The sequence below is a fragment of the Thermobia domestica genome, chromosome 8, assembly GCF_964235325.1.
Source record: "Thermobia domestica chromosome 8, izTheDome1.hap1.1, whole genome shotgun sequence".
NCBI lineage: Eukaryota > Metazoa > Arthropoda > Insecta > Zygentoma > Lepismatidae > Thermobia > Thermobia domestica.
Window position 1 is genome coordinate 31,121,338 of NC_137461.1, and position 27,459 is coordinate 31,148,796.

The window sequence follows — 27,459 nt, forward strand, 5'->3', positions numbered from 1 at the left end:
AGTATTACCTATTTCTAATTTAGATATTAAAGAAAACCATAATACCACATACATTATTCAGTGTAATAAAGGACAATACAGAATCACTAACATCAACATTTTTTAGATCTCTAATAACTTAAATAGTATAGACGGTGCAATGCGTATCATTTGTAACGTGTGGCAAAAAAAAAAAAAAAACAGACAAAGTTTATGGAACAGGGTGGTGGGCGTAGCCACGCCTACGTGTACAGTGATATCTTGACAGGTAAACAGGGAAGACTCAGAAGGAAATAGACACGTGCAGAGCCATGGCTGCGTCGGAACAAGAGGAAAGGCGAAAAAAAGTTGAATTGTTCCTTGAACTGCACCCTGATGTTCCAGTTACGGAAGTGGTGAAGAAGTTCGTAGGGCTTGGATATGCCAGGTCGTGGGTTTATAAAACAATAGGAAGGGTCAAAAGTGGACAAGGGTCAAAAAGGAATGCGGGAAGTGGACGCCCAAGGATTACTTTGGATAAAAATCAAAGGCGGTCCCTTGCACGCAGAATGTCATCAAGGCCTGGTGTATCGTACAGGTGGATGGGACGGAAGTATGGTCATCACCATGCAACGATGAAAAAAGTAGTGCCGAGCAGGGGGTACATACAAAGGAAGCAGCGAAATGCCCCCAAAGTCAACGAGGACCAAGCAAAGAGACAACGACAAAGGCTCGCCAGTCTTTTCAAAGGAACCAGAGAACGTCCATTTGCACTTGATGTCATCGTCGATGATGAGAGTTACTATCCGTTCAAATGCAACAGGCCGTTGAAGTACTTCACGAAGAAGGGAAAGGATACAAATCCGGACATCAAATATAACAGGAAAGCAAAATTTGGCACAAAACTGATAGCATGGCTCGCTGCTGGACCCAAAGGGGCTTCGGAGCCATTTTTCATGATCTCTGGAGGTGCCATCAACGCGAATACATACATAACGGAGCGTATCGAGGCCCGACTGTTACCATACATACAGGAACATTACCCAAATACTGAGGGATACGTGATTCGGTCTGATTTGGCATCAGCTCATTATGCGAGGGCAACTGTCGCAAAACTTGACGAGTTGGGAATTCGGTACGTTCGCAAAGAAGACAACCCCCCAAATCTCCCGCAACTGCGCCCTATTGAGGATTTCTGGGCAACTCACAAGGCTTTGGTATATGCCAATGGATGGGAAGCAATCTCCAAGGAAACCCTGATCAAGAGGTGGAAGAAAACCTTCTCCGAATTTTCTTCCGAGTATTGGCAAAACTCTTTTTCGGGCATACATAGGAAGGTGCGCTCAGCTGCTAAACATAGACCGGATAGTGCAATCCATTGATGTCTATGTCTGCAGTACATGTCCAGCATTTACATGCTTTCACTGACACATTATTGTAAGTGTATAGTAAAGAGTTACTTGCTGAAACCTTTGTCTCTGTTTTATATATATATATATATATATATATATATATATATATATATATATATATATATATATATATATATATATATATATATATATATATATATATATATAATGTATTTCGAATGAAGGAAGGAACAAAGTTAAAAGATATGAAAAATTTAACTTTGTCTAAAGACTTCAGTTCGAAAACGTACTGATATATCACGTCTCATCATGTAGATGCTTCGAAAAGACTTAAGTGATCATAATGCCATTTACAAGAATTGTTATTTCAAACCGTTTCAGAGATACCAAACACATGGATAGTGATTGTTTTATTGCTTAAATTTATTGCTTTTATTGTTTAAATTTTTATAGTGATTGTTGTTTTAGTTTGCTTCTATAACATTACAACAGTAGTTTTTGGTTGTTTTAATTACAAGTTGCAGTTCCATTATTTTAAGCAGTGTTGCCAACTTAAATAAATTGCTAATTATTATTCTAAATATAGTGTAAACAACGTAACTAAGCTGCAAAATATTTTAATAACTCGTAATTTACTTTATGGTGCAAGAATGGTTTCAAAAGACGACATTTTTCATAGTCTTTGGGCTATTTATAATGTTAATGTCAAAGTTTTCGTTCCAGCAATACATGTAAATGAAACTTGTAACTGAAATTAAATGTAACATAACTTTTCAGTAACGCTAGTTGTTCTCCTAAGCCTTAGGCCTGATGTACACAAAACCATGCTTAATTAAAAGTTCTAAATCCACCCTAGTTACATTTCACTCGTTTCAGATTGACCACAGACCACCTCAAACTCGATCCATACCATATAGCTATATGCAATTATTCAAGGACTTACAGTTAGTAATACACATTGTGTTGATTTTTGGTTTGGTTTGTTTTAGTTTAACGTCCCATGATTATGCTAGGGCGTCTAAAGGAGACGTGGATCTAATTATTATAATGGAATCGGAACCAATTCGGTCGTTCAACTGTACCCCCACCGGAAACCGAATTCGGGACCACGCGAACAGAAATCAAGCGTGCTAGCCACTAGACCAAATGGAGGTCCTCACATTGTGTTGATTTAAATCATTGAGTCAGTGTTGCCAGATTCGAAGATCAAAAAGTAGCGTGTCTGTGCTCCAAAAGTAGCGGATTTGAACTATTTGTAGGCCAAATATATACAGTAGAAATGAATTATTTGACAACTAATGACTGGTACTAGTTGAATAATTCTTAACATGGGCTGGACATATTGCAAGAAATTATGATCAATGAACAAAAACCATTCTATAGACAGGATACCACGAGATAAAAACAGCCTAGGAAACGTCCTTATACAAGAAGGTTTGACGAAATCAAGAACAACTGGGGAGTAACCTGAAAAAGAATTACTCAAGATAGATAGTTGTGGAGAAGACTTAAAAAACCTTCTTCCAGCAGTGGGTTGACAATGGTTGATTATGATTATGGCTATGATTTTATAATATCTGGACCTAAGACCGAAAAACCAGTTCCTTAAGTAAGACCTATAGTACTGTATTCAAACTATACTAAGTAGTTACAAAGTAATAGGATGCTATTAGACTTACATTGTTACACCACTAGAAAGAACATAGTTTATTAAAAATGTATTCTTAACTCAATGTCAACCAAAAAATGACTTAGTATAGTCTACCTCTAAAGTTCATGTATATATATAACTTTTACTATGTAAGATAGGGTGAAAACAGATTCAAAATTTAACGAAATTCATACAGCGAAAAACAAATTTGATTCTTCATATTCCAGCAAAACTACGAAAATTAATGCAATAGAAAACTAGAAAGTTAAGAATCACTTGTTTTGCCGGGACAGAGAAAATATATACATATAGCTCGAATTACCTATATACTTACATAATATGTATGTTCATGTTTCGCAAGTAATTTTCAAGCAATATAAAATTTCAGCGTAATGAACGCATGATTAGTATTCTCGAATAAAGGTCACATGCACCGGTGAGAAAAATGGAATGAAATCTTTGAGTTTTACGTCCCACTATTATGCCGGTTAGGCTAAAGGAGACGGTGATGATGAGTAATGAATGAAATGGTGGAATGAAGAAAGTGAGAGGAAACGGGATAACCCCGAGGAAACCCACACACACGGTGTTTGTCCACCACAAAGTTCACTTGGCGGGGATTGGAATCGAACCAGGGAGCCCAAACACCAGAGGTGAACGCTCTACCATTGAGCCACCGTGGCTCCATGCACCGCTGAAAACTCAGGAATAAGCTTAATCTATGTTACGGCACTGGATATATGCTTATATAATACATTACGACCTTATAAATTAGTATAAATTAGTATAAATCCAGAATACCGTTACCTTCAGCATTTTTTTTTAAGTGGTCGTATAGTGGCCAAACGGTCAGTGATGGACGGTTGTGCAAATTGAGACTTTTTCTCAGGATCAGAATATCTACAACATATCACGGTTTCAAGCAATTCCACGGAAATCCAGAATAACGTTACCTTCAGCTGTTTTCAAAAATGTGGCCCTGTAGTGGCCAAACAGTCAGCGATTAGTGGTTGTGCTCATTAAAACTTTTCTCAGTATCACAGCATCTACAACATATCACAGTTTCAGTCATTTTCATCGAAATCCAGAATATCTCTATCTTCGGCTGCTTTCAAAAAAGCGGCCTCGTAGTGGCTAAATGATCAGTGATTGGAGATTATGCCCATTAAGACTTTCTCTCAGGATCACAATAGCTACAACATATCACTGTTTCAGTCATTTTACCGAAATCTAGAATTTCGCTATCTTCGGCTGTTTTAAAAAAAGTGGCCCTGTAGTTGTCAAACGGTCAGTGATGGCTGGCTGGTTGTGGCATTGGGTCTTTTTCTTAGAAACACAATATCTACAACATATCATTTGGTCTGAGTTTTTGTGACCGACCAAATCGTCACAGACAGCATTGATCGAGATTTTTTCTGAGTCGGTGTAGAGTTTCATCGCAAATTCTTCTGCACGTGCTATCGTCTCATTCACATTACCAGATCCTATGTTACTTAGCAAGTAGGATTTTTTACAATATACATTCCATGCTTTCTGTTTCCCAATGACTGCGAACTGACTAGTGGTGATTTGGCGGATATTTATGTAAAATGTTTGATGAAATTTCTAAACAGGGCGTGCAAACGAATTTGACTATTACATTCCATGTTCTATTAAAGGAGATACAAGATTTATACGAACAGCAAGTATATACTGATGACAAATCAGGAGAAATAATGAAGGTCGAGATTGGTCCTATTCCTCAACATTGGAAATGTATTATTGATTTGCCTGAAAACAAATCTGACCTCGCATCATTTTTTTTTTTTTTAGAGCTGATTATGTTCTGCAGTCAAACAATTAGTTATCACATCGGGTGGATTTACAGACTTACTTTCATCACAGGAAGAAGACCTACCGTTTCTGAAATATAATCAAGAATAGAGTGATAACGAGGATAATACATTGCGCATACCATACTTTCAGCTGCGGTTATAAGCAGCTGCTCATTGACTCCAAAGACCGATGTTCTTGTTCTCCTTATACATTTTTTAAAACAATTAAGTCGGAGGAATATGGGTGTCTATTAGAACAGCAATAAAATCACAATTTATTCCAATGCACACAATTGTGAATGAGCTCAACGATGAAATGCCATCCCTTGCCGGCGTTCCTTGTACTGAGTGGAAGCGACACCACTAGTCAGTTCGCAGGAACTGAAAAAAAGCTTGGAATGTATATTGTAAAAAAAATCATATTTGCTAATAGGATCTGGTAATGTGGATGAGGCGATAGCACGTGCAGAAGAATTTGCGATGAAACTCTACACCGACTCACAAAAGAGCTCGATCAGTGCTGTCTGTGACGATTTGGTCGGTTACAAGAACTCAGACCAACTTCCACCAACGAAGGATGTTCTAATGCCCAACACCAAGTAAGCACACCTTCAAACATACAGTGATACGTCAGCGACTCGAATATTGATTTTCTTAAAGTCGTACTTTTTGGTTGGCAAACTACGAATGGAAAATTGGTGCCCAAATGGACCACTCAGGAAAAATGAAATGAAATCTTTGAGTTTTACGTCCCACGGTTATGCCGGTTAGGCTAAAGGAGACGGGGATTATGAGAAATGAATGAAATGGTGGAATGAAGAAAGTGGGAGGAAACGGGAGAACCCTGAGAAAACCCACGCACACGATGTTTGTCCACCACAAAGTTCACTTGGCGGGAGCAGGGTTTGAACCCGGGACCCCAAGCACCAGATGTGAACGCTCTACCACTGAGCCACCGCGGCCCCACACGGACCACTCAGGAGTCTATGGCTAAAAGTTGCCCAGAATTAGTCTTGTACATGTAAACATGCGTGGGACATAAATAATTACAAGTGTGTGCATGCTTCAGTGGAGTGCATGGAAACCTGTAGCTGTAATGGTAACAAGTGTTTTAACTTACTTATAAACACTTATGTACCAGGAAATGATTCATCTGATGAGGACTTTAAAAAACTAAAGAAACATGCAATTTTGCGCAATTTGATATGATAATGTAGAATATTATAATAGTTTTGCTTGTTTCCAGTAATTAGTAAGTATTTAATGAAGTTCGATGTAATATTCTCATAAATTACATACAAATAGAGTTATTGAGGTTTCTGCAAAAACATTTTTAGTGACCATTGAGAAAATACAGATCATTCTTGATTTTAGAAATACCCTTTAGGTGTACAAAGATGTTATCAATGACCCTTTATATCACCTGTAAATGGTGTTTGCCCTCACTTAAGACATCTTTACATATGTTCTTACCTTATATTTTCTGCTTTTTTCATTATAATTTAAGATAAACAATTTTGTTAAAGAAATAAGGAATTATTTTCAAAGACCGCGGGAAATACTGCACACAAATAAAGTTGAAAAATCTGAATAAACCTGAATATGAGCCGTAAATGGATTTTAACACTATAAAAGATATCTCTACTTACCTCAAAATTTTATGATCCTTAACACACGTTAGTATCAAGTGACCAGAGACCTAGAAATGATCATGACAGTGCAGGCGAGCTCAAGGGAGAAGGGTTTGAACTGTTCTTCAAATATTGGGGAAAAAATCAGCTTTTATCTCGGAAACGAAACCTTTATTGACTGATGTGAGCTGAAATTCAGTGGTGCCATTCGGAGCATCAGCATTCCAATCAAAGTGCACTTTCCTTCAAAATTACCTCGCTGTACGGCTGTTGTTCGAAGTAAACCTAACAATATTGGTACCGTTGGAAAGATTATTTATTGCTCTACACAGTTAATTAGGGATGTTTGTTTTCATATCACAACTCATTGGGGAGATACTGAGCAAAAAAGAAAATATTAATTACAAAATATGTCAGTTTTTAATGTTTAAGTTACATTTTCCGAAAACCCGTTGTGTCTATCCAAAGCATGAATAGACAAAAGCGTAAAGCACACCTTAGAGATGAAACCGGAAAAAGAAATTCATTAATATTTTTATTAGTTTCGGAGATATGTTTTTTTTATTTGAAATGCTCATTCTTTTAGCTTCAGTAGAGGAGGGAGAGGGTGTACGGGGGACCTTCCGCTCAGATCAAGCGACCGGCGGTCTAGAAAGGATAAGGATAGGGGACTTGATAATTTAGGACCACCGGTTGCTTTTACTCTTTCGGGTTGATATAACTTATTATTTTGGAGTCTTTTCCAGAATCTTCCTCGCGACTAATACGATTTATTAAATGGTATGTATTTGAAAAAAAATTGACAATTACCCTCTATGCCCTCCCAAAATGTTGCTGGTGGTGAGGATTTTTCCCTTCTAAATACAAGATTTTTTTGGACGAAGCTTATATTTTAATGAAGTAACTTAAAATTTTGGCATTCCTAATAGATACTGTTTATTATTATTTTCGTTTCATGTTATTAATGACTAGAGTAGCCTTCTAGCCTTCTAGAGTGTGTCTATACAATGTCCTCAGCCCCAAAATGACGTCGCTTCACTGCTATTGAGGGAGCAGGAAACCTTCTCAAAGCTATGTAACTTGTCATTTGAAAAGAGCTATTCTTCCGGTTTCAATATCGATCTCAATACAGGGAGAAAACCGTAAGGGATATCAACAAGCGGTTTTCTGGAATTGATTCGCCATCTCAAGAATAGGTCCCATTTTCTCTGTTAACGCTTTTCTGAAACCGGAAGTAGTAGAAATCAACCGTTTACGGTTTCAACAATGATTACCATAGTAACAGATAGCGACAGGCTGTTTTCATGAATTAATTGAGCATCTGAAGAAAGTATACCCTCTTCACTCACCCTCTCTATATTAAACCTTAAATGATAAAGAAATTATTACTGCTTTTAGTGTCAGTATTGATCCCCATTAAGATAAAATTGATTGGTTTTCTGTGATCAATTCAAGGTCCCAAGGATCCATCCCATCTTTGACCAATTTAAATAGGAAGTGGTCAAAGTAGACAGTTTCTGATTTTAACGATAATCTCCAAAGAGAAAAAAATGGATATAGATATATTTTTTTACTCTTATCTCGGCACTAAAAGCGAAACTGGTGAAACCGAATACTACTTCCGGTTCCATTGTTGATTTCCATAGAGTAAAAACAATAATATATAGTGAACTTATTGTTGTGGATTCAACGTCCGAAGAACATGTTATATCTAGCTTTATTCCTCTATTGTAATCGAAAGCAATATATCTCCTGCAGCCGGTTTTAATATTGAATGTGCATAGGTTCGAAGTCTACTGTATTCACATTGTGAACGAAGTACAGTTGTTCTCTCTACTACAGTATTATAAAATTCATTGTAGCTCATTGCCATCGCAAGTAGACCACTTGAAACGAATTTTGATTGTTGCGATTCTCAGCAATTTTATCGTCCTGATATGCGAATTGTCAGCTTTAATAACATCATAAATTGTAGTATTTGTCTCTTTTCCTCTCCCTTGTATTACCGCTTCTCCTACAATACAATGTTTCCAGCAGTGATGGCCTATTTTTTCCAGTTATGTTCTTTTCTTTTCTATTATTCTCTATGGGTTCTGGTGAGTGAGGTACCTGGTTCTATTACGCCAAATGAACTTTGTGGTGGACAAACACCGTGTGCATAGGTTTCCTCGGGGTTCTTCAGTTTCTTCCCATTTTCTTCATTACTCACATTATTGTCTCCTTTAGCCTAGCCGGCCTAACCATGGTACGTAAAAGTGAAAGTTTTCGTTTCATTTGCTATGGGCTCTTTGGTTCTACGTTTTGCAAAGCTACGGTCGCATTTTTTCAACACAAATATTTTCAATAATCTTAGTTTTCTTCTTTAGTTCCCTTGTAGCTAAATCGCTGTCGTTACTGTCTTCGATACCGAAAACCTAGATTCTAAAAACATGACTCATACAACTCAATAAACTAAATTAACCAAGGCTACTATTACGTATAAGCGCTACCTACAAATAGCTTTATAGCACCATCATACGAAGACAATCAGACGGCAAGGCCGTTCGAGAAGAAATACTGTCACTCATGGCGCAAACATGGCTGTCCCAGGTATGCTTATCGTTTGCATGACCTTGTATAGGACTACCGAGTAGTCTCTTCTTAAATTGTTATAAATGAAGAGTCCATGGGAAAAGAGGGGATGTCCATTTTTACTATTTTTTTCAAGAAACAATTTTTAAAGTTCAAAACATATTATTTCCTAAACTAATCGTGAAAAATGCTTCAAATTTGATTTACAAGTTCTTTGTTATATGGGAAGAATCTTACAAAATCTTATGTTTGACGTATATTACTGTGAGTAAAAGAATACAAGAAAACTGACATGCGGTCGGTATATACTGGGAAAAAAACGGGTCTATTTCAGGCAAAACAATGGATAAAAGAGGCGATTGTTTTTTTCTAAATTATAAACAATATTATTAAAAATAGATTGCTTTCTACGTTTGTCATTTTATTCTCCTTTACTCCGCTAATTACTTCTTTAGAAGTTACATATAGAAGGCTTGAGCATATGGGCTGCATAAGACATTCAAAGCTTACAGATCCTGCCATTTTTCTTCGAGATAGGCAACTTTCCTTTAAGAAAGGGGAAAATCTAAATAAAACCAACAATTATGTTTTTCACAGCATTCTATTCAAATTCTTCTCAACCGATTTATCTCAGTTCTTTAATATACAACGAAAATTTTGGAAATGTACTTTTGTCCTATAATTAGTATCAGTTATGGGAGAGTGAGGTAAGGAGAACAAGCGTGGTACAAACGTTCATTGACTTTGTTAACCTGATAATCAAGGTCGCATAAACGACTAGTTGACATTGTTTAGGGAAAGGTGCAGTTGCTTAAGCAAGTTTGTCGACATTAAAATTTGAAATATCAGGTTCTGGGGCAAGAGTTATATATTTTTAAATCATTTAATATACAGGATGGTCCAAAAGTATTAGTACAGTATATTATTTTGGAAACAAACATGATTAAAACAAATCCGAAGCGGAGGGCGGACTTGAGTAAAGGAGCTACCGATTGATGCATGCGTTGTGAATGGCCGCCAAATTAGATCCAGATTATTTTTTTCAAATGGGAAGGTAGCCATGTGACACATCAGTTAACACTGTTTTTGCAGGAAAATCCAGTCCCACAAACAGAAATGCGTCATCGTGTCCCTTCGAAAGTTATGACGCCCCAAATTCCCACCTACAGGATGCTCCACATGTTGCCCATCAATTGCAAAACAAACGGAGTCTCTTAATCCAGTCCTCCTGAATCCTAAGAACACAGCGGGGGTGATGCTATCACAGGCATTCTGAATACGTTCCTGTAGGTGTGCAACATCCCGAATCTTTTGATACACCAGGTGTTTTAAGTGCCCCCATAAAAAACTTTAAGGGAGTGAGGTCCGGCGACCGTACTGGCCACTCCACAGGGCCTAGGCGGCGACCAATCCAACGTCCTGGATAATGAAGATCCAAGCATTCCCGCACAGGCAGCGCATAGTGCGGTGGGGCACCATCTTGCCGAAAATATCGCGTCAAGGTGGCATCAGGGCGGAGAAGCAACGCAAACACCAACTCCTGTAACATGTCCAGATATCTGACACCATTTAGAGTAGCAGGAATGAATAAGGGTCCTATGATCGACGTGTTCCATATGCCACACCACTTCATGATATGAGCAGAGGTAACCCTCTTGCAGGGATTGATCGCATGTGGGTTTGCATCCGACCAATATCGCGTGTTCTGGTGATTCACTGCCCCATCCAAGTAAGTTTGCCTCGTCTGTAAAGAGAACGCTGGCTGGGAAATGCGGGTCTCGGTCGTATTGTGACAAAGCCCAATTGACGAATTCCATGCGCCGGTCTGGATTATCCTCTGAAAGGTTGTGGACAGCTTGAAGGGATACCACTTGTTCGTATCGAGAATCCTCATCAGGGAAGCACGTGGTACGCCTGTTATCACTGATAGTTGTCTTATGCTGCACTTCTTACTTTTCACACTCGCAGAAAGCACCATTGTGGATGTTTCCTCATCTGTCGCGGTTCGTGGGGGACCTGACCGTGGTCTGTCGGCAACGTTACCAGTTACACTGAATTTCCTAATGAGATAGCTAACGATGTTGTGGCTTATTGCAGATCTTTCGGAGTGGCGCGCGTTGAAGTCCTGAGCAATCACACGACGGCTTCTTTCCCCAGACATTAGGATGATCTCAATTCTTTCCTGCTCCGTTAGTGCCATTTCGCTCTACCTGCAACGAGAAGAAAACCTGTCAAATTTGAGGTGTCACAACTTTCTTGCAGCGTTTGTACCATGTCGCTCACCCTGCAAGTAAACAGAAAACCGTCAATTCTGTGGGCATCATAACTTTGGAACAGAATATGATAACGTATTTCTGCTTCCAGGACTGCATTCATCTACAAAACAGTGTTAATTGATGTGTCACATGCCTACTTTTTTATTTAGAAAATAACCTGGATCCAAGATGGCCGTCAATCACCACGCATGCATCAATCGGTAGCTGTTTTACACAATTCCGCCCTCCACTAGTCAGATTAGCTTTAGTCATGTTTGTTTTCATAATAATTTACTGTACTAAGACTTATGGACCACCCTGTATAATACTTCATGAATATACCTGTATTGCACGCATGCCCGTGACAGAACAATATCACGGATGTATAATATGATTTTTACAATCCGGGCCTACTTTACATTCGATTTTTCGTCCAATTTGATTGTAATGTATATCCAGGCCTTTACGCTTTATTGTAAAGTGTTATTGTAGTAAATTACAACATTCATGCAATTTGTAGTATAAGCGTCCAGCTTTCCGACGCGAGTCATTTCTGAATGTAAGAATTATTCCTCCAATAAATCTGGTTGTAGTGGGCCTTTTCTTAATAGTAGGTGAATCACAGAAGAAAACCGAAGTCCATTATAAGTGTCCCTACGTATCGTAAATCTTAAGGCACTTTTCTCTATTCGAAGCCCCATAATTTGTCTAGAGTGAAATGAACATTTTCTCAAGTACAGTGGTTTTAAGAATGATATCCAATCTCAAATCATGAAGCTGTCAAATTCACTTACTTGATATGGTGTAGTTTTCACTCTGCTGCCTTTGACCACATTATTCCAATACTCTGCTATTTCTGCTCTTGATTTTATGTTCGCCAGTCCCATGTTCTTATCACGTTCAAGGTAGGAATAACACAAACTGGAAATGTTAGTTAAATGGAAATGAGCCTCTGCCTTTCATGTGCAATGTAATGAAGGTATCGGAATAAAGTATAATCCTTATTTTGACCACTGCAAGAGTCATAGAAGAGCTCAAGATGATGGATGTTGGGAGATATTTTTTTTTACTAATTTTTAAAGAAATAGATTGTCGAAGCTATATTTAGATGTATCACCAATCAACACTGGAACATAAACAGTTGAATGTTATTGACAAAAGAATCAGAAAAATAAGAGTAAAATGAATGCCCCTTTCTTCCACTGTAAGTAATGGCGATACTTGTTCCATTTTAGAAGAATTTTTTAAACTGCTATAGCAAGCTAACCGTAAACTTTTCCCCCATTATTGATATATTTTATCTATATTTTATAAATTTCGCCCGAAAGTGGACATCCCCTCCATTTTCCTGAACTCTTCAAATGTTAATTAGACGGTTGCTATCTTTTAGTTTTTTCTATAACATTTTTCTTCGTTTCTAAATTTCTCAGCTGTGAAGAAATCGTTTTGAAAAATCATGACCTTCGTTGATAGTCGAGAATCGGAGTACTTGAGTTTTAATTTTGGTACAAATTCTCAAAGAAATTATTCATTTTCTCTTATTTTTCATGTGCAGATTTGTAATAGCAGGTTAATGTCACTTTGCTCTGTCTGCAGGATGCTAGGTGGGGTGAACTTTTGCATTGCCCACCAGGCCCGTATCCAGGGGGGTCTAGGGGGCTGGGCTCCCACTAAACTTGCTGGCCCCCTCTACAATTTTCACGGTAGGCTTGCAAATGAACTATAATACGGTGATGAACTATAATATTGTTGGATCGGGTCCCCTAACATCTGCCGCTCCTCCAAATTTTTGGGCTGGCTACCGGCCTGTTGCCCACCCATATTACAGGTGCGGCGAACTTTGCTATTCCATGGATTTTCTGAGTGTTCTTCTGTTTCCTAACGGAGACAACTGGACCAGAAAGTAGATCATTCTCAAAATTTACGACACAATCACGGGCACTCGTATGCATCAGCCGGTATGCATCAGCACAGAAACTACTAAAAGCAGAATATTTGTGCCTACAACGGCACAGAGGCGTCGACATGTTTCATTGTTGACATTGTGCTAAAGCGTCATGGTCCATTATGAAGGTCATCTATGTCAGGTCATATTCATATCATGTAACTTGGCAGACTGTGATTGTCGACGCCGGTTGAGGAACGTGCTACTTGTGTTTCTCCATTATTTGCGCCGCAGTCACACGAGGACTCTGAGTGACAAACGCCGCAATGCCTGACGGTTTATTCCACCGTTTCACTTCGCGTATGAGGATTTGCCGTCAGTTTTGTAGGTTGTAATCACTTTGGACACTGTCCTTTGCGCCACACCTAACAGACCTGCAAGTTTTATCGCGCATGCAGAACTTGACGGAGCAACAATTTTCCTTCATTAAAAACTAGATAGAGCGCTCATTTTACACTATCACTGTCTGCTCAGCTCATTGTCCATTCACGTTCTACTACTCCTCACGCAGTGCGGAGTTGGCCATAACAATCCATTGCCATCGGCTCAGATCTGCGGTGTCCGCGTGGTCCTTGGTAATCCAGATATCTGACGTGTTTCCAGCTCCATGTGTTAAATAGGTATTGTAGATCTGGAAGAACAAATATTTGTACGTTGGGTATATGGGCATTGAGTGGAAGTGTATTTAGTGAATTCGTTGATAGCCCATAGAAAATACAATTTTAATTTCGGATACTCTTAGAAAGACATACTGGATTTCCGTTTTCATATTCCCTACTGGCTACATGGTTAGCATGCACGCCTTAAGTGCGTGAAACCGGGGTTTGATTTCTGTTCGGAGCTCATGTTGTTAGGATTCCGCATTAAACTGTATTTCACGTTTCCTATAGCCTCGGTGCTGTACGACATGCTAAGCCCTGAACCAACCAACAACTCTTACGTAAGGACCTGAAAAAAACTGATGAATGTGATGCAGATATATAAAGAAAGAAATGAAAAGCTGAAGACAAAAGCTACCGAAGATGGAGTAAGATTGAGTGTTCGCAATGAAAAGGTTTCAAGTGCGCTAATTGAAAGGTTTCTGTGTATTCAGAAAAGTAGAAACTGTTCTGAATATTTGCATGCAAAGTAAAACAGACAGAAAATACAGAAAGAGAAAGAAGGGGCATAGCAATAATAAATATTACCATGTAGACACCAGATTCGGCTCGAGAGAGAAGTCATGCCCGTAAAAATTAAGTTTTGTTGCATCAAACTAAAAGAAGAAATGTTGCTTACTCTTCTTATTTTTGTTCTCAACAGTCAGAACCCGAGAAAATTTTACGTCTGTTTGTTTGAAGCATTACCACTTTAGTTTTTACTGTCATAATTTACCTTAGGAGCCGCCTTTGGTAGACACCTTTGACAGAATGTGCTCGTAATTTGATAGTTGAAAAACTCTAATATACATAGTGTACTAGATAATGAATATGCTAAAATTCACAGATTTTCTTTATTTTTTTCTATTATCCAGCTTCGGGTTATAAACATAAATATGCCGCGGTACTCTCTTCTTACAAAACGTCTTTTGTATGTTTTATAGCACTCCAATTTAAAAATATACAAATTTGCTTTTTCTACTATTGCAGAAAAATACCTAAGATTGAAGAGGTTAAATAGAAAATATCGAAATACTGCGAAACATGAGCATATTGAAGTATCAAAAGAATCGAAGAATCGTAATATGGTAATACTGAAAAATAAAGAAATATTGAATATTAAAATATCGAAATATTAAAAAACATCGATCTTATAATTTTTTGATATTTGAAAATATCTATCGATCGATGTATCGAAATATCGAACAGCTGTAGGTGAGACCGGTCACCGAGGATTTTCTTTTAACCATTGTTCCTCTTCGAGAATTTTGTTTCCCCGTAATTTTGTAGAATTTCATCACTTTGACCGTCACCTAAATGTCCATCGCGCCTCATTGAGCCCAATTACCACTTTCACTAGGCTTACATCACATACCCGAACATTAATAATTTGACCTCTTTGGAAATTAGAGTTAACTTATTTTACTTCATGACCACTTACTCAATACAAGCACACTATCATTCTACTGAGCATCACAGAATAACGAGTTAGCCCTATCACCCCCACCAACAATCACGGGCTGCGGTCGCTGCCTGTCCTTTGCCAATCCAGATATCTTACGTGTTTCCGACTCCATATGTTTGAATTAATTTCATGAATATGTATACTACATATTGGTAAACTACGATTGTGAGTTTTTTATATGTTAAAGGTTAAAATAAATATTTAGTTTATTATTATGTTTAAACTAACGGGTTTTATTTGACAAAAGAAGGAAATAAAATAGTGTGAAAGTTGGAACATATTTTATGGAGATATGTATGAATCTGTGATTTGCAAATGTGCTTGTGAATCTTCAATCTTACACTATTCTAGTGTACCTCTAAACATACATTTGTTTCGCTCTTGTTCAAATGGATTAATCGGTCCCAGACCTTGTTATCTGGAGCAACAGAAAGTCGAACTACGTACGCAGATAGAAACAATAATTGTGTCCCGATAAGATCATGCACTGTGTATGTTTTACGCTAGCCACTCCATTTATCACAATCTTTGCTTCTGTTCCCATCGTTTCTGGAAGCACGAGTTGTGAATATATGCATATACGTTTTTCCAATTGTGAGCAACACCTCCCCTGATTTCAACCCATCTACTGCTCTTTAATTGTCATGTGACAGGCAGGCTACTGGGAGTTGACGCGGCTGCGCAAACGAAAATTTCAAGGTTGTATCGGTACCAACAAGTACTGTGCAAATTTACTTGTGTGTGTATTCCCCCGCACGACTCACCTCCTCTTTCCACTCCCCTTACGTTTCTCCATCCCGTAAGCAGGGCAATGCCAATAGATGCGGTGTGCGTCATATTTACACACCGTTTCTTAGTTAAAGTGTGAGACCACCAGGAGGCAGCTAATTCGGCAGAGCATACACACGGTTTACACAGATTCTCACATTTTTCTATAATTATTGGGACCTTCCCGAAATTCGGCCAGGAGGCCCAGGGGGTCGCCAAGAAGCCCCTGTAGGCTTAAAAATTGTTGGCACCGGAAAATGTCCCAACAATTTTTCCGGTCCCAACTGGTAAGGTGTTAAACCATATGCAAGTACCAACAAGGATAGGAATGCGGGAACACACACACACACACACACACACACACACACACACACAGAGAGAGAGAGAGAGAGAGAGAGAGAGAAACACTGTATATTTTTACTTCCCAACTTGAAATGTTAGAAATTTTTTTGGTTTATGAACGCTAATTGGAAAATGATAATTTGTAGCTGTCTAACTTTCCTCTACAGAAACAGAATTTTATAGCTGAATGTGCAGTTAAAGACAGTGGAAATTTTTCCACCTAACATCAAATACATAATATCCAAAATTGTCCGGATTATGAAAATTTTTTTCACTTGTTTCTACATTGTGATGAAAATTATCCGATCCATGAAAATTCCTTTCACTTGTTTCTACAGAGCAATAAAACTTTCCGATTCACAAAAAGTTATTTTAATTTTTGCTACAAAATGATGAAAATTTTCCCACTCATAAAAAGTTCAATTTTTCCATACAAGACAGAAAATATTTTGATTCATGAAAAATTGTTTTTGTTCCTACATAATACTGAAATTTGCCTGAGCCATGAAAATTTTCAGATTATTTAAACGATCTTTCACTTTTTAACATTTCTATACATGATTTCAATCAATTTTATGAATACTGAGGAACTGTTACTTGATCACTGATATTTGTTAAGAACGGAAAATTTTCCTGAAAAATATAGAAGAAAATTGTCCACCTCACATCACGGGTAAAAAACGATGTAGGAGTAAGTAGAATATCTTTTTATGAATCGGAAAATTTTCCGTTTCAAAATTTTCCGAAAAAGTTTAATCACTGTACATGACAGACAATTTTTCGATTCATGAAAAATTGTTCCACTTGTTCCTACATGGTACTGAAAATTGTCTGAGCCATGAAAATTTTCAGATTATTTAAACGATCTTTCACCTTTTAACATTTCTATACATGAATTCAATCAATTTTATGAATACTGAGGAATTGTTACTTGATCACTGATATTTGTTAAGAACGGAAAATTTTCCGGAAAAATACAGAAGAAAATTTTCCACCTCTCATCATGGCTAAACAACAATGTAGGTATAGTAAGTGGAGTATATTTTTATAAATCGGAAAATTTTCATCACATCATCACCGTCTCCTATGTATCGGAGCGTAAGAGCATAATCATGGGTTAAACAAATGTATGGCCGTTAGTAGTTTCAACTTAGCCAAAGTTCTAAAACCTCACATTACAGTTCGTAAACTTTTTTTTATTCTTAAATTTGAACATAATACTATATTCCTTACCACACAAGCTCTTGCAGCATCGATTGATGTACAAATGTGTGCATCTACGATAGGAATTTCGTAATCGGCGAAAGGTGTAGCACAGTCCTCATTGGAAATAACAGTGGCGTCTCCTTCTTGCAGGATATCAGAAGTTGCACTGGCTAAAAATATATTCCAATAATATTATTATTTGATAAAAACTTAGAACTGTAATATTTGATTAAAATATCGTGTTTTAACATAGAACTAACTCCCTTTTCAGATAATCAGATACAAGAGATTTATACCATTAGCGTTTGGAAACACGTTAAAAGAAAATGGTTTAATATAACCCATAGTAGTATATGCTTTATCAGTGTTTCCTCCAGGCAGAGGTGCTCCCAGGAGGGTTTTAGGATGCAGGTCGCGTCTATGAAAATGTTGGAGGGAAGACAATTTTTATTGATTTATTTTTTTATTATTTTTTTTATTTTATTTTTGTTTTGCGGGAGAGAACATACATTTGTGAGCAAAAATGGTCAATAGGGGAATAAGTTAAATTTGGGGGGTTGCGCACCAGCTGTTTGCGGGATGCTCACCCCTGCTTCCAGACAGATAAATATTTTTGGTTGGCAAATGCTCTGATACACGTCTAATTACTAGGTATTAATAATGTTTGCAGTTGGATAGTTTACCATTTCCCATTGGTGGCCCTACTGTCTATGCCGCTAAAGTATACACGGGGATTTATTTAATCAGTACGAAAAGTTTGAGGGAGATTTCCTCATGACAAAACAAGAAGAAAACAGTATTTCTACTGGCTTATGTTTCGAAATCAAGGATCTTATAAAATAGAGGATCTGCCCTTACAACAGAATCTTGAAGCCATACGTCACAGTTTCACCACCCCTACTCTGCCCACTCCGCCCAATAGGATCGCAATGTTTTGAGCCAACAATCATGGCGGAAACGAAAGTAGCTAATCAGACGATGGCGGAAACGAGAGTAGCCAATCAGACGTATCTATCCTCGGTTGTTTCTTGGCTTCATCGATTTAATAGGATGAAGATACATATGGGCAGATCCTCTATTTATAACATCCTTGTTTGAAATCCATAGTTTAGGAGCAGTGCACAGGCTACTTCCAAAAGCATGTGGAACTACGGAGTTAAATAGTACCAATTATAGCTGAATTGATGAGGCATAGTATCATCATTTTCTGTCGCCGCTCTATTAAAAATTGTATACTTCAGAGTTGTGTAATTGCGCGCAAAAGCTTCACAAAGAGAGTAAGAAATTACCAAACATTTTATGAGGTCAGGGCGGAGTTATTCATGTACGCATCGAGAGAGCTATGAAGCAATAATTTCGAAGCAATAATGGTAAGTGTTCTACTGCTGAGCAACCGTGTTCCCAATTTTTCCTTTTTCTGTAACATAAATTCAATTCCTATTTGACGAACTTAGAGGAAACATTAGTTGTGATTAGTCCATTGCACTAAGTTTAAAATGGAAACCATCAACTAATTTCTACTACTATTCCATATTCATGTGATAAATCTTAAGTTATTGAGTACCACATTTCGCTAGTTATTCATAAAATAAAATTTGCTTGTTATCTTATTTAAATTGAGAAATCAATGGTCAAAGATATAATTCCTTTAACGTCCTTGTTTTAAATACATATGAGAAAAGTGAATACGAGAATATAGAATAAAATAAAAGAATTCACTACATACGTACTGCATCATATGTAGTAAAAGTGAAAGTGAAAGTGAAAGTTAAGTAGTGCCAGTAAAGTGAAAATGGCACGCAACCCATTTTCTGGATGAACCATTACCACCCATGGATTCGTGTTGATGTAAGGCTCAACAGTTTCATGATCACGGGTCATATGTCCAAGTTCCAGATAAGTGAGCCAAACATCTGTAGGCCACGTAGGAAGTAATCATTTTCATTGTTAGCTTTGGCTTTCAAGAGACACGAGTGACTTCCACTATTTTCTCTGGCTCTTCAAAAGTGCAATACTCAATGCAAATCTTCAGGCTGCAACTGGATTTAACTCTGATTTCAAAGGTACATGGAATCTGTTTTAGATTGTTCTATTATAATACTACAACTCGCAGATTAAAAGGCAATACTGTTTCAAAATATTTCTAAATCAGAAATCTCATTTGCGATTCTGAGCACGCGCAGTGTGTTCCTTCATCTACTGGCAGGCAAGATGAAGCTGTGAGCGTGAAGACTGTTACAGTAAGTTTGCTTCTTGTTGAAAATGTTTGAAAATGTTCAAGAGCATTGAACGACCCTCTGACTGTGAGGAGAGGGTAGTGATTTATTTTTTGAACACAAGAAGCTTCGGAGCAGCAGAAACTCATCTTCAACTGTGCCAGGTGTATGAGACGAATATGCCGAGAACAGAAATAGTGAGAAAGTGGGATTGGAAGTTCAAGGAAGGTCCGTGATGAACCGTGAATTAGCCGACTGTTTCCGGTAACTCAAGATTTAGTGCGTGCGGTCGACGAAAATGTTTGTGAGGATAGATGTTTCACAGTATCGTTACGTTCTCTCAATTTGAATGAATAGGACGTAACTGCTATAGGCAGTCTTGGGCGCTTTAAGAATTGGATATCTTGAGGATGTGCCTCTATGAAATAAATATATGAATAAATGAATATAAATAAATAATTGTAGATGAGTATGTAATAAATGACGTCGAGTAATAGGACACCTCATAATATATGTAAGCCCAGTTTATTTTCTCTTTTGTCACTAGTTAGCGTCGTGTTTCTAATATAGTTGCATGAATGTAAAAGTGCATAATAGTGAATGTTCAAGCAGTGGCCCCAGCATCAAAAGTTCGTACAGAAGGGAATGTCGCATATATGGTTGGCTATATTTAGACCTTGCAACTTCACTGCATTATCGTAATTACTCAAAAAGGAAATGAGAGCATCGCGAGGGTAATAAATTAGTCGGATAATGAAAAGAATAGTGTTATTGGGAACGATTAGTATTTCGTATTCTTTTATAATTCTCCTCCATTTACGCATATGAGTGACTTAAGTAAATCTGATACGTGAGTGTTCCCATGTTTGCACGGCATACTTGACCTGACGATACGGGCAGTGTTTGATTATTAAATATTTCAGTGCACCTCAAGAGAAATTACATAATACTATTATTAATTATTGAAAGCGTCGTGCAGTTAAAGTAGACGTGTACTCTTGACACTTGACTTGCACTCACGCCCTTTCGTTGTTTACTGTTTTTGACCAGTGTTGTTAATACAGAATTAAGTTAGTTACTGTCTTTATAGGTGATAGGACAGATTAAGACGAATAATATGTTATGTTTACTACAGTAAAATTTTTATTCTCCCATACCAGAATGCCAATGTCACTTGTCCATAAATCTTCATTTTTCTTACTTCTAAACGATGTAGCAATTGAAATTAATGGCATCTCAAGACGTCAAGAATCTTGCTAACTGGTAGTGAATGGCAAGATTTGGCTTATATTAACTTGCCATTACAAAATTACTTTATTTAATTATTTTTTTTAAAATTTGGTTATCCCAGTTTACAATTATCTATACTTTTCTGACATTTAAACTATTTTCCTCTGCATCTTAAACTGAAATCTTGTCCTTAGCAATTCTGAGGACTCGGATATTTTTTGTTGTATAAAAAGTTTTAAATTAAAAGACCACACCATCCTTCCGGTATATTCGGCCGTAATCTCCATAAGCTTGGTTAGATACAATGGGTGGTAAGAATTTCATAAAGTTTTTGTCCTTTGTGAAATTCTTACCGACGGCACGGACTCGTTCTCGCGCATGGAGAGGCATTATTAGGCCGCGCATTTATTAGGCCACCCATTTCGACATATTAAGAAATATGTTTGGCCTTGAAGTCGACGATAGTCGCATTTTTTGATTCGACTATTTCTCTTGTATTATCTAGTCTTCTATGTTACCTTATTCTGTACACTTCTGTTCTCTTCTTCTAGCTGTCCTATTCCTTCTCTAAGTTTTTTGTTATTTTTCGTAGCCTTTCCCCCGTTTAATTTGACAATTTATATAAGCACTTCAGTATAACTGATTCGAATCTAAAGATATTATCTGGATATTTGTTTTGATTTGCACGAGATGTTGTGAGTGATAATTTGTAGGGTTATATACCTCAGTTGTATGCCGAGGGGTACTTTACCGTCGCCAGCTTTGACCTGCGATAGCCATGAACGATTATCCGGTGGATGATTTATTCATGTTTTCATTTTATCTACAGCAAAACAATTTTGAAATATTTTACAGATTTTTTTACTTTATTATATATTAGTATATCGGGTCTCACTGACTGTTGTGGTCATTGCATTCAATTTTGTTTCAATTCCACACTAGACGTGAATCTTTATTGATCATGTTCCGTGGACCCACGCCATTATTGTTAAATTCTTTTAAACCTTTGTTATTACGTATTGTGAATTTCAAAAGTTTTCAGTTCCGCTAACAAATTAACAATATCTATTCATTATTATACTGCAAAGTGTATAACATTTCATGGTCATGTCTGCCTGCTACTCTTGCAAATTCCAAAGCATTAAGGGTTGATTAAGAGGTGAACATGTTTTGGTGCGACTACTCATTTTAATTTATCGAGTATTCTTTTGTTTTGTATGAGATGTGTTTACGCAACCTTGAAATTATAGACAACGGAATAATTAAGTGCCAAATTGTATAAGATGATTAAATATATGTATGTTGAAATATAAATATAGATATACGTTTGATTACGAAGAATGTAGTGTATATACGAACCTTGGAATGTAGTATAATGTTAAGATACATCTCTTCGATGTAAATTAAGGGTTTCGTTGTTTTTCCAAGATCGGTTGTGATATAATTGATACGTTCTGTTGCTATAGTTTTCGCAACTTCGACAAATATAAATTTTAAATGTTTAGAGTATACCGCCTTTGTAAATATGTGTTATTTCTTCCCTTTGATGTAATTTGACCTATATATGTGTCTAACACCTCTATGTGTCACATTACCAACTGCATGTTCGGTGTTGTAAAGGGGCAGGTTATCGCGACTCATGGTTAACTTTATATGTATCCATAAGTGCATCTCTATTCAGTTTTCGTGACTTATGAATCTCCAAAATCAGATAGTGTAATTCATCCAAGTGAAATTATCGTAATTGCTTCATATTAGTAATAGGTAATTGCTTCATATTAGTACTAGTATACATAAAATGTTAGGACATATCCATTAGTATTCAGGTTATGAAATTTAATATAACTTATTACGAAAGTTGAACATTCATAACAAGAAATCGAATCTCTTTTGTTGTAGTCTTTGAAAAGAAATTCACTCTACGAGTCTATTTTCTCGTGGTTTTGAATAATATCACTTATTTAGCGTTCCCTTGTTTTCACTCATCAAGTGTTCACGTACGCTGTATCTTTCTTCAAAGTACACACACTATAATAATTTAGTTGTCTCGTAACTGATCCATATTATGTATACATAGTCATTAAAATATATTATGTTAGTATTTAAAGTTACTTCATTTCCACAATTAGGTTTGGAAATAATTTCTTTCTTGTTTTCTTGTCATCAGTAATAAATGCTACAAAACTAGTTAGGTAATAGTTTTCCTTCTAACGCAATATTTAACCTATTTACCTATATTAATACATTGTCAAGTACGGTATGTATGTGCGATCGAATGAATTTTAATTCTAGTTTTAAGTAGAGAATCTTAATATTTAGTGTAAACTAATAAGCTTTGTTATGTGTATACTTTTTTGGGAAAATGTGGTTATGTATTCCCTCGAAAGTCATGAAAGTTAATTATTTTATATTCACTCGAAACGGCTCTATAAGGCAAGTCGAAACAATGGCATGGAACTAGAGATAATAATTGTTGTGTCCAAAGAGTTTAAGAACTCCGGTTCATAGATAATAAGCTTATCACCTGGATGTTTTCCCTGACTGACTCAAATACGACTTTTATTGATTGCGCAAGATTCTTTAAGCGAATAAAGATTATTTCATTATCAGAAACGACGAATAGGACAATGAACTTAACATTCCTCACCATCTGGGATGGGTATAGGTAACTCCGAATTGTGTACTTACCTGGATCCAGGTCAGAGTTGTATGGTTAAACATGTGTCTTGCAACAAACAGTTCAAACTCGATTCTCAAATAATAGAACGAGAAAATATAGAACCTTTGTTCCTATTTAAGTTCTGTACTATATTTAGATGATTATATTTTCTTCGTTTCTACCTCCAGTTTTACTTTCTCTTTTATTTTCTTCTGTCTTCACCATAGACGATTCAATACACCTTTCCTGTAACATTTCCTTCTTGTCTTTTACTATCTCTGAGATAATATATTTCCATCAGAAGACCTTCTTAACCCTCTATCTTCCTTCTATTCTCCTTCTTCTTCTTCCTCTGCTTCCTTTACCTTTCCCTTGACTTCCCTATATCTCTCTTTTAGTCTTTCTCTACTTTAATAAAACTGAAGGAAGTCGTGGCTGGGAGTTTTCGCCAGGTGACGAGATATAATGGCCATACATTATTCCTGAATCAAAGCAGCAATACATCAAGTGGAGGCACAGGTGAAACAAAATTCAAACAGACTATATCCACGCGCAGCACCGTATGCACGGTTTTCCGGAACATACCATGTGTTTTGCTCGTTGAATAGTTGTCTAGGGATGAAGTTACCAATAACGACACGTATTGTGCGGTGCTACACAAACTGCGTAGTGCAATACAGAATAAAAGGTGAGGGAATCTCTGGTGTTGATTGGATTTGTTCCATGACGATGCAAGGCCATATACAGCCAAACAAGACCAAAACTATCGCTTCATTTATTTGTGAACATTCGACCACATTTCCTACAGTTCTAACTTCGCACTAAGCATCAGCTATTTCTTCATCTGAAGAAGTTCCTTTGGAAGCAAAACTTTCGATGAAGATATGATGTGAAAGAAACAGTGTAGACTTTACCATCATCACAGGTGGCATACTTCTATGACGGAAGGGCACAAGAAAATGCTTTTCCATTACAAGGAGACTCTTAGTAATCACGGAAACTATGTCGAGAAGTAATTTAACAAGCAAAATGTTGTTGAAGTAATGTTCTGCTTTTTTTAAAAAAAATAACAATATCGGTACTTACTTTAATAACATGTCTCGTATGTGTACAGAAATGTATGGATAGTGATAGAATACTTACTTGCTGTTTCTCCCCATCCAGTGATAGTTGCAGTTTCACCCACAAATGTTTCGTTAGCATCTGAGTATGATGGAAGGCAGATTGGACTTATGCTATCTACAAAAGAACAGATCAATTAGAAGAAACAAAGAACACACAAAAAAGCGTATTTCGTTACATATGTAAACAGTGGGAGCGAAACGGGCTTTGCCCCTCGCCTGGGAAAACTAAAAATGTCCTGTACGAATTGAGTTTCATAACTTGAGGGAACTTCTGTACTGCTGAATCTGTGGGCCATTATTGAAACTACTGAATCTAAGTTTCAACCTAAATATTTTTGTCAACTTCTTAGTAATTATGGAGAAAGGAACGACACTTGAATACATATAGATAAGCTGGAAGATTGATGGGTATGCATTTCCCTTTCGTTCAGTTCAGTAACAAGGAAAACTTTTGGCTTTAATAGTAATAGTGTTTCAACAATCAAGAAAACATACTATATGGCACTAATCTTTTATTTAGTAAGTGTCCAGGGGATTTTACTTCTGAAGCGATAAACTTTAAACATAGAAACGCACGCAGAATTTCATCTAAGAAAGGGTGTGTGTTGAAAGTACCAAATTCATATCGTTCCAGCCAGGAAACCTTCCTCTTGAGTACGTGACCGATTTAAATACGCACTTAGCAACTTGTTATTTATTAAATTAACACTTTCGATCTTGAGCTAATCTGACCTTGTTTATTCCAGTATCCTGGGGGTTTTTAGGCCTTTTTATGTTTTTTTAAAAAAACATAACACATTGTTAAATAGTAATAGACGCACCAAAAACATTGCAAACAAGTTTTTGGATTTTAGATTTTATTATGAATATATAATTTAGTGATGTAAGAAGCGATAGTTCGCTTCACTGCTGTTTGAAATAGGTACCTTTTGAAAGACGAAAAAAAAATTACGATAGAAAAATAATATTCCCGCTGTGTGTGAAGTGCGAGCAGTGACAATGGTGTGTAATAAGGAGCGGGAAATCTGCGGGAACTGACCGCTGAGTTCTGTTATTGTAAGGCGACGATTCTGTATGATGCCTTCCCGAACAAGGTCCAGAAATTCGTCTGTGATGACGGTTGACCTCCGACTGCGCTTCTCATCAATCACATTTTAGCGTCCTGTTGCTACACCAGCAACGCACCATCTGCTTGCTCATGACGTTACGTCCATAGACTTGACATAACTGACGATGGATTTCAATCGGCGCTATGCGCTATGCATTCAAAAACATTATAACTGCTCATACTTTATACGCGGCGGGAGCTAGAATAGGAAACCACCTCCATCTTCAAGCACTGAGCTTCTGAGAGCACTAGGAAAGCTCTCCTGGCGCATGTGCCAAGCTGGGACCTTAATCTCTCACCTCAACACAGTCGGTGCGCGCCACATACGGTTTCCTAGCTATAGGACGCGTGGGAAAATTACTTTCTGGTTTGGTGGCCTCATACAAATATTTTTATACGGATGTTCTCATGTACAGTACCGTGCCGTGGGGGGGGGAGGTGAGCGGAGCGACGCCTCGGGCGCCGAAGTAAGGGGAGCGGAAAATTCGGGAGAAAAAAGAAAAGGGAAAATACAGAATGGTACCGGTAAGAAACTATTTTAACAAACTTCGCGAGCTGATTCCCGACACGGACACATAGGGATTATTTGCTAGGTTATAGGGAATCCCTAAGTTCCTTCGGCAATACCTCGCACACATCTTGAGGAGGTTTGAAACATACATTTTTCAATCGAGCAGTTATGACTTCGAGTGTCATGTTCTAAACCTCACACTCTACGTTGCGTTGTTTTTGAATTACAGGCCTCTGAAGTTCATTTTCCTACGTCTTGGGTACCTTAGATCACCGGAACTATCCCTCACTGACTAAAGATCCAGAAATTTTTTTTCGCTGGTTTCGGTGTCGGGAATCATCTCCCGAAGACTGTTCAAATAGTTTCTTACAGTCCTGTATATAAAATGGAAGGAAAAAGTAATAAAAAGTGCTCAAAATCAAGGAAAAGCAGGGTTTACTTTTTAAAAAATTTCTTGCGCTTCGCGGCTTGTCTGTCGACTTCACTCATATGTACGTCGTATACTCTCGCCCCGGGCGCTGATTTTCCACGGCACGGCACTGATCATGTATTCACCTGTTTTCTAAATTTCGAAATCGGGATCCAAATTTGAATAATCAATTTTACCTTCCGAGCCGTTATCTAAACTATACTCCTCTAAAATCATTGATATTTCTCCTACATTCATTTTACTTGTTTCAAAGAAGACAACTTCTGTAAAATGAAATAGTTTTCGCAACAAAATATTTCGCTATTTCATTAAACGTGCTGCAGTCAAACGCAGAAAGTTGATCACAACAATCAATCTGCAAAAGTTCGTTTACTTTTCGCTGGATGTCAGGTGTATAGTATTTCTTCAAGGACTGATAGAGGTCCGCACGGGCTCGGGCCGAGCCTGCGGGCCAACAAAGCATATATCACTTCTGGAGCGGGCCGGGCTTGGGCCGTAGATTTTTTAATATACAATCACATTTCTTGGGCCTTTTCAGGCCTAACTTTGTAAATATACTTAACA

General features: G+C 37.3%; 1 protein-coding gene across 1 annotated transcript in view; it reads right to left on the reverse strand.

Moving 5' to 3' along the window:
* The window catches only part of LOC145691607 (chymotrypsinogen B-like), a 94,008-nt gene that overhangs the window by 34,660 nt on the left and 31,889 nt on the right, over positions 1–27,459 (reverse strand). The window contains exons 5-6 of the mRNA XM_081767011.1: positions 24,866–24,961; positions 17,645–17,787 (exon numbers count right to left, since the gene is read on the reverse strand). Coding sequence (XP_081623137.1) covers positions 17,645–17,787; positions 24,866–24,961 — 239 coding nt within the window. The remainder of the gene's footprint in view (positions 1–17,644; positions 17,788–24,865; positions 24,962–27,459) is intronic.